The sequence below is a fragment of the Oncorhynchus tshawytscha genome, linkage group LG18 (genome assembly GCF_018296145.1).
Source record: "Oncorhynchus tshawytscha isolate Ot180627B linkage group LG18, Otsh_v2.0, whole genome shotgun sequence".
In the NCBI taxonomy this organism is placed as follows: Eukaryota; Metazoa; Chordata; class Actinopteri; order Salmoniformes; family Salmonidae; genus Oncorhynchus; species Oncorhynchus tshawytscha.
Genome location: NC_056446.1, coordinates 21,896,940 through 21,906,288, shown reverse-complemented (window position 1 = coordinate 21,906,288; position 9,349 = coordinate 21,896,940). Strand labels below are relative to the sequence as shown.

At 40.8% G+C, this 9,349-nt stretch overlaps 1 protein-coding gene across 2 annotated transcripts in view; it reads right to left on the bottom strand.

The window, feature by feature from the left end:
* LOC112218095 (spermatogenesis-associated protein 7) overlaps positions 1-9,349 on the bottom strand; it is a 61,478-nt gene continuing 52,129 nt past the window's right edge. For both annotated transcript variants that reach the window (XM_024378694.1, XM_024378695.1), the window contains one exon: positions 1-436. In XM_024378694.1, the coding sequence (XP_024234462.1) occupies positions 386-436 (51 nt within the window). In that variant the 3' untranslated portion in view covers positions 1-385. The remainder of the gene's footprint in view (positions 437-9,349) is intronic.

The window sequence follows — 9,349 nt, the reverse complement described above, 5'->3', positions numbered from 1 at the left end:
GCAAGGGGTAAAATGCAGACATTTAGGCTTTATAGCCTTTGTACTTTCTGTGCGTTCAAACTGTTCTAAATAGCTGTTGAACACCTATTAGAAAGGAAATCTAGATAGCAATTTGGCTGAGCTCCAAAATAGTTTTATTAATGAAATTTGACTGAAGTATCATACAATAACAGACAACTCCACCCTGGTTTTAAACCCTGCAATCCAAAGGTCATTATTTCCATCCTCCAGTAGGCAGACATTCTCCCGATACAGGGTCAGATATTTGTCTTCTCTACTGCACTACATGCATTGTGTTAGCTGCTGATCCATGTTTAACTATGAGCCAAAAGGGCCGTCAAAAACACTGGTTTCTCTGCTCTGCCCGACGACAAGCCAGGGTGACTCAGGAGTTCAGGGAAGCTCTCAGTTCCTCAGTAAGCCTCCTCATCTTTACCTGTTAAGCAAGAAGATAAGAATATAAAAAGTATTCAGGATAAAAGGATAATTGAGAATAATGTGTTGAAATACCACCACAACATACAGGAAATAATCGATTTGGCTCTGAAGACATTAGTAATAACATGAATATCTCAGGATATTCCGAATTCTCTTTAATAAAAGCCAACTAGCCCACCGCCTCTGTCTAGCCTCTGGCAAATCCATCTGCACAGCTGGATTTGATTTGAGTATTTCAAAAACGTGAAACTCTGTCACATGCTAAACACTTATATTAAAGTGAGATTTGATTCAACTATAGTTGGCCAAAAACTCTTCAATCTGATTTAGAGTACATGCTTATACAGGTGAGTGTTTTGATGTAGTACACTAGTATCAAGGTATCACCTACACCCGTATCATGTGTACCGTCTAAAGAGCTATTATGGAGAGGCAGGTGCCACTTTGAGATCATCTGAGGCAGGAGGAATAGTGCCGATTGAAAAAAACGTGTGTGAAGCCACTAATCTATGTATCATCCTACATTCTTGGAAAAAAGGTGCTATCTAGAACCTAAAATGGTTATTCTGCTGTCCCCATAGGAGAACCCTTTGAAGAACCCTTTTTTGGTTCCAAGTACAATCCTTTTGGTTCCCGTTAGAACCCTTTTGGGTTCCATGAAGAACCATTTACACAGAGTGTTCTACATGGAAACCAAAAGTATTCTACCTGAAACCAAAAGCCGAAGAACCCCTTTGGAACCTGTGTAGTGAGAACATTAGTGTAGTCTGCCATACAGTGACTATTATCTGCCTTCTAAAAAGCGTGCAGTACCATGATACAGCTAAACCTGAAAAGCACCAGTTATGCTCAGAGGCTGTATATATCCAAGGCCTTTCCAAACCGAGAAACTGGCCATAAAATTACAACCAAAGGCATAGTTTTTCCCAGAAAATCTATAAAGTTCTAGTAAATAGTCTCACTGTTTCCTCTATTCACTGTTCATCCACTTTTGCAACACTCTGATGCACACACACACACACACGCACGCACGCACGCACGCACGCACGCACGCACGCACGCACGCACGCACACGCACACACACACACACACACACACACACACACACACACACACACACACACACACACACACACACACACACACACACACACACACACACACACACACACACACACACACACACACACACACACACACACACACACACACACACACACACACACACACACACACAGGGCTGTCTGTTTTAAGGACAATAAAAGCTAGGTTTCAGTTTTCCCTTCCCCACTCAGACCACTCCCAGACAGTCCTAGCTACATTATTGCTTTATAAATTGCTATTTACTAAGAAGACATTTTTGTAAATTTTTTATAATTTTAATTGGTAACAATCACTTTAAGGTACTTAATTTGAACCAGAAATGATTTGATATTGAGATAAAAATGTCTGCATTGGACCTTGAAATACAGATCAATCCAAACAGGAGAGAGAGAACACCATTATTACTGAAGGGGTCCAATCTCATTTTAGGGGTCCACACACACACATATGCACGCATGCGCGCACGCACACACACACACTCCCCCCTCTCTCTCTCTACTTTTCCCAGTTCCCCTTTTAATGTCAACCAAAACAACTTCGAAAATAGCCTTTTGTTCATTGCTATCTAATTAGTCTACAGCCGTGAACAGACCCAGTTGAACAGGCAACACATAGCAGCTTATAAAACAGCCTGTTGCACACAACAAAGCATCAACAGCTATTCCCTGCATGCAGACTAACTTAACAGTTACAATTGACTAATAACACGCTCATAAAATCAAAAAGAGATACTTAATTCACCCATAGGCCCTGGGCGGTTTGTGTGCTCATGTTTGATCTGATAAAGAGTTGGGAGAAGGGGTTTGAGTCATCCAAATAGACCATAATAGTGACTGGCTGGTCTGGAGTCCTCTCATCTCCTAGCACCGCTAACTGCTAATAATGGCTAACCACAGACACATGCCCCCAAGGTACAGTTAATACGTAAACCAGCGCTGGGCTACACACTAGATTAAAGTGTTCTGAATTAAATGAAACAGCTCCACTGGAGCTCCTGTTGCCTGATGTGACCTACTAAAACAGTTACAACAGTGTGCTTCCCTCCTGGTACCAAGGAGAGCTACAGTGTGGCCAGGGGTTTGTCCCAGCCTTGCCCTTTACCACCTGATTGAACTAGTCAACAAATCATCAACACTTTCATTAAGCTGAATAGCATCAGGTGTGTTAGACTGGGCTGGAACAAATGCCACCCACATCGGGCCGGCAGGGTAGCCAAGTGGTTCGAGTGTAGGACTAGTAACCGCAAGGTTGCAAATTCAAACCCCCAAGCTGACAAGGTACAAATCTGTCATTCTGCCCCTGAACAGGCAGTTAACCCACTGTTCCTAGGAAATAATAAGTTCTTAAACTGACTTGCCTAGTTAAATAAAGGTAAAATAAACCAAATAAAATTGGGGACCCAGCATGGAGAACAACATAGAGAGGTCTGTCTGTGTGATTTGAGTCTTTACCATCAACCATCAATCCCAAACATCACAACTCTAATGTATGTATTTTTCTCAAATAGAAGTTCCATGCGTCTTAGTGCCAGAGCATTTTTTAAATTAAATATGACGCTGAGTATCAGCCCCCTGTCAAGCTGTCACCCTGTGAAGCCAGTGTACAGACATCATGATCCATGGTGACAGGGCTAGAAGCTAAACTAGTGTACAGACATTATGGTCCATGGTGACAGGGCTAGAAGCTAAACTAGTGTAGAGACATTATGGTCCATGGTGACAGGGCTAGAAGCTAAGCTAGTGTACAGACCACAGGAGGTTGGTGGCACCTTAATTGGGGAGGACGGGCTTGTGGTAAAGGCTGGAGCGGAATCAGTGGAACTGTATCAAATACATCAAACACATGGTTTCCATGGTTTCCATGTGTTTGATGCCCTTCCATTTGCTCCTTTCCAACCATTATTATGAGCCGTTCTCCCCTCAGCAGCCTCCACTGGTACAGACATAATGCACCATGGTGACAGGGCTGGAAGCTAAGTCAGTGTGATGTGGTCCGAGTGATAGATGAGGCAGATGAAGCTCAAGGGTCTGAAGAGGAGCTGATTATCTCCCTCTCGTGCCAACAGTCACACCGATGCATTATGATGGGGGCCCATAGATAAGGGCCACATACTAGTCTCTAAGGGCCAAATGGTTGGAGATAAGGGTCTAATCCCCATCGTTAAAGGTCAAATACCTGTATCTGGTCAGTTGATGGATTTTATTCATTGTTCATGTTTTTAAAATGACAAAACTGTTCCATCTCCTGGTTTCATGCTTAACAGCGCTCTGAGCTATACAACTGACCTCCAGCGAGTATGTGTGTGTGAGTGCATATGCATGTTTTTGATTGGCGTGTGTTGGGTGTAGTTCATCCTCTGTCTGTGCATGAGTGGGTGTGTGCCTGTGTGTTTGTGTGTATGTGTGTGCGTGCGTGGACTAACACCATGCTGTGTCTGTCAGTTAGACAGGCTCCTTAGGATACATGTAGGTCACAGGAAACGCTGGGAAACGCTCTGAGCTGCCACCCACATAACCCTCAACCAGCGACAAACTCTCTCTCACACACCACACACACACACACACACACACACACACACACACACACACACACACACACACACACACACACACACACACACACACACACACACACACACACAGAGAGAGTCAGCTAACCGAAGATGGAGGTGAGAAAGGAGGGAGAGAGCTAGGAAAGGGGTGATGAGAGGAAAACAGTAGTAAAAGAGAGGAAGGGTTGAGTTTGGGAAACCCTGATATAGTACACTGTAAAACATGCAACTAAGAAAAAAATCCATGTACTGTAGCTTAAAGATGGAATCCTTATGAGGGGAAACAGCGGCACTGCCTGCCCCAGCACCTTAGTTATTGTTTTTATTTTGTGGATGAAACGGAGTTGGCTGGACTTAACTTGGTAAATTGGTGAGGTGACATGCAATTCTCCTCTAACGCAATGATTTGGCATAATGTGAGTAATGTAAATAATGACGTTTGCAACACATATTGCGGGCGTGATCACACAAGAGAATTTAGTTTGCTGAGACCCGCAACTTAAAATGTGTTGGCTTAAAATACATGTGCCTCATTAACATAATTCCCAGAGTGCCTTTCAGCCAGTTGTATTCAGAGGCTGAAATATGATGCATTACACGAGATATACCAAAAAAAGAAGTGAATTTGTTTTAACCATTAGTAAGATTGTTGTACCTGTTTATCTGGTCTGTGGTTAGTCAGGATATATACAGAACCAGTCAAAAGTTCGAACACACCTGCTCATTCAAAGGTTTTTCTTTATTTTTTTACTATTTTCTACATTGTAGAATAATAGTGAAGACATCAAAACTATGAAATAACACATGGAATCATGTAGTATCCAAAAAAGTGTTAAACAAATCAAAATATATTTTAGATTCTTCAAAGTAGCCACCCTTTGCCGTGATGACAGCTTTGCACACTCTTGGCATTCTCTCAACCAGCTTCATGAGGTAGTTACCTGGAATGCATTTCAATTATCAGGTGTGACTTGTTAAAAATTCATTTGTGGAATTTATTTCCTTCTTAATGCGTTTGAGCTAATCAGTTGTGTTGTGACAAGGTAATGGTGGTATACATAAGACAGCCCTATTTGGTAAAATACCAAGTCCATATTATGGCAAGAACAGCTCAAATAAGCAAAGAGAAACAACAGTCCATCATTACTTTAAGACATGAAGGTCAGACAATCTGGAAAGTGCAGTCACAAAAACCATCAAGTGCTATGATGAAACTGGCTCTCATGAGGACTGCCACAGGAAAGGAAGACCCAGAGTTACCTCTGCTGCAGAGGATAAGTTCATTAGAGTTACCAGTCTCAGAAATTCCAGTCCAAAGAATTGCTTAACTTCTTGGATATAGGGGGCGCTCTTTTAATTTTTGGATAAAAAAATGTTCCTGTTTTAAACAAGATATTTTGTCACGAAAAGATGCTCGACTATGCATATAATTGACAGCTTTGGAAAGAAAACACTCTGACGTTTCCAAAACTGCAAAGATATTGTCTGTGAGTGCCACAGAACTGATGCTACAGGCGAAACCAAGATGACATTTCAAACAGGAAGTGCCCCAGATTTTGAAGGCGCTGTGTTCCAATGTCTCCTTATATGGCTGTGAATGGGCCAGGAATGAGCTTACACTTTCTGTCGTTTCCCCAAGGTGTCTGCAGCATTGTGACGTATTTGTAGGCATATCATTGGAAGATTGACCATTTTACACTACATCTACCAGGTGCTCGCTTGGTGTCCTCCGTCGCAATTATTGCGTGTATTTTTTGCTTCCGAGGAGAAACCCAACTGCCACGAATGATTTATCATCGAATAGATATGTGAAAAGCACCTTGAGGATTGATTCTAAACAACGTTTGCCATTTTTCTGTCGATATTATGGAGTTAATTTGGAAAAAAGTTCGGCGTTGTAATGACTGAATTTTTTTTTCTTAGCCAAACGTGATGAACAAAAGGGAGCGATTTCTCCTACACAAATAATATTTTTGGAAAAAATGAACATTTGCTATCTAACTGAGAGTCTCCTCATTGAAAACATCCGAAGTTCTTCAAAGGTAAATGATTTTATTTGAATGCTTTTCTTGTTTTTGTGAAAATGTTGCCTGCTGAATGCTAGGTTTAATGCTATGCTAGCTATCAATACTCTTACACAAATGCTTGTGTAGCTATGGTTGAAAAGCATATTTTGAAAATCTGAGATGACAGTGTTGTTAACAAAAGGCTAAGCTTGTGAGTGAATATATTTCTTTCATTTCATTTGCGATTGTCATGAATAGTTAATGTTGCGTTATGGTAATGAGCTTGAGGCTATGATTACGCTCCCGGATACGGGATTGCTCGACGAAAGAAGTTAAAACCTCTTAAGCCTACCCCCTACTTTTTCGAACATTCTGTTAAAAATCGCGCAACATTTTGGCGTCCTGCTACTCATGCCAGGAATATAGTATATGCATATGATTAGTATGTGTGTATAGAAAACACTCTAACGTTTCTAAAACTGGTTAAATCACGGCTGTGACTATAACAGAACGTCTGTTTCATCGAAAAGCGCAGGAAAATCTGATCACTGAAAATGGAAAAAAATATCCATGTGCCACTTCAACCCATTGTTAAAGGTGAACCGTATTAAATGAGGCCGAGGTTGCAGTACCTACAGCTTCCACAGGATGTATAGAGTCTTCTCATTTGATTCGGATTTGATTCTTGGTAGAACCGACCAAAGGGAACCGATTCCCTCCGACCTCCAACTTGATGTATTGGCCCGGTGTTTTTCCGGACATTTTTTCCAGACGACCAGCTATCGAATTTACATCGCCTCCTGATGATTTTTATCGCTTATTAACGTGTACTAATACCTAAAGTTGCATTAGAAAAGTATTTCGAAGTGTTTTGTGAAAGTTTATCGTCGACTTTTTAACTTTTAAAAAATGACGTTACGTTATGAAACGCTATTTTTTTCCGTTTATCACACAGTCTTCATAGATCGATATCTAGGCTATATATGGACCGATTTAATCGAAAAAAAGACCCAGTATTGATTATGGGACATCAAGGAGTGCCAACAAAGAAGATGGTCAAAGGTAATGAACGTTTTATATTTTATTGTGCGGTTTGTGTAGCGCCGACTATGCTAATTATTTTGTTTACATCCCCTACGGGTCTTTTGGGGTGTTACATGCTATCAGATAATAGCTTCTCATGCTTTCGCCGAAAAGCATTTTAAAAATCTGACTTGGTGCCTGGATTCACAACGAGTGTAGCTTTAATTCAATACCAAGCATGTGTATTTTAATGAACGTTTGCGTTTTAACTAATACTATTAGCGTTTAGCGTAGGGCATTTGCATTTCCAGAGCTCTAGTTGGGACGTCTGCGTCTCAAGTAGGAGCAAGAGGTCAGACTTCTTTATACTACCCATCCCGCATGCGGGAGTGTAATCATCGCCTCAAACTAATTAGCATAACGCAGCGGACATAAATCTTCCTAGAAAATCTTCCTATTCATGAAAATCACAAATGAAATATATTGAGACACAGCTTAGCCTTTTGTTAATCACACTGTCATCTCAGATTTTCAAAATATGCTTTACAGCCAACGCTAGACAAGCATCTGTGTAAGTTTATCATGGCATAATGCTATGGCTAGGCTCTGCTAACATCAGGCAATATTTTCACGAAAATAAGAAAAGCAATCAACTTAAATCATTTACCTTTGAAGAACTTCGGATGTTTTCACTCAGGAGACTCCTAGTTAGATAGCAAATTTTCCTTTTTTCCAAAAACATTATTTTTGTCGGCGAAATAGCTCCGTTTGTTCTTCACGTTTGGCTGAGAAATCGACCGGAAAATGCAGTCACTACAACGCCAAACTTTTTTCCAAATTAGCGCCATAATATCGACAGAAACATGGCAAACGTTGTTTAGAATCAATCCTCAAGGTGTTTTTCACATATATATTCAATAATATATCCGTCGGGACAATTGGTTTCTCATAAGAAGCGATTGGAAAAATGGCTACTTGTGAACTTTACGCAAGATTTTCTGCCGGAGCCATCATGTGACCACTTGCTAAATGTGGTCCCTTACAGAGTTCAAATAACAGACACATCTTAACATCAACTGTTCAGAGGAGATTGCGTGAATCAGGCCTTCATGGTCGAATTGCTGCTAAGAAAGAACTACTGAAGGACACCAATAAGAAGAAGAGACTTGCTAAGAATCACGAGCATTGGACATTAGACCATTGGAAATCTGTCCTCTGGTCTGATGAGTCCAAATTTGAGATTTTTGGTTCCAACGGCCATGTCTTTGTGAGACGCAGAGTAGGTAAACCGATGATCTCCGCATCTGTGGTTCTCACTGTGATGGATGAGGAATTGTGATGGTGTGGGGGTGCTTTGCTGGTGACACTGTCTCTGATTTATTTTGAATTCAAGGCACACTAAACCAGCATGGCTACAACAACATTCTGCAGCGATACGCCATCCCATCCGGTTTGTGCTTAGTGGGACTATCATTTGTTTTTCAACTGGACAGTGACCCACAACATACATCCAGGCTGTGTAAGGGCTATTTGACCAAGAAGGAGAGTGATGGAGTGCTGCATCAGATGACCTGGCCACAATCACCCGACCTCAACCCAATTGAGATGTTTTGGGATGAGTTTGACCGCAGAGTGAAGGAAAAGTGCTCAGCATATGTGGGAACTCCTTCAAGACTTTTGGAAAAGCATTCCTCATGAAACTGGTTGAGAGTATGCCAAGAGTGTGCAAAGCTGTCACCAAGGCAATGGGTGGTTACTTTGAAGAATCTGAAATATAAAATATCTTTTGATTTGTTTAACACTTTTTTTGGTTACTACATGATTCCATATGCGTTATTTCATAGTTTTGATGTCTTCACTATGATTCTACAAAACATGTATTTAAAAAACTCTGGTCCATTAATTTAATCATGTCTGAATCTGGAAAGGAGTCAAATGGGACTCTAAGTGCACAATTGACATACATGTTTGAATTTTTATTTTTTTAAACAGTCGATAACAAAATAATTTCCATAGTTGAGCAATCATTTACAGTACAGTTTATCCAACTTACTCTGTATAGTTCAGCTGATGATATCCTTACATCCAAGTAGGGACGACGTAATCAAAAGTTGAGTCAAGGCATCCAGCTGCAATACGCTTTCTAGTTTACTTTGCAAATGTGTTGAGACAACTCAGGAATGCATGTTATTAACAGAACTTTCTTGACCTAAAGTTGAAAAAACTA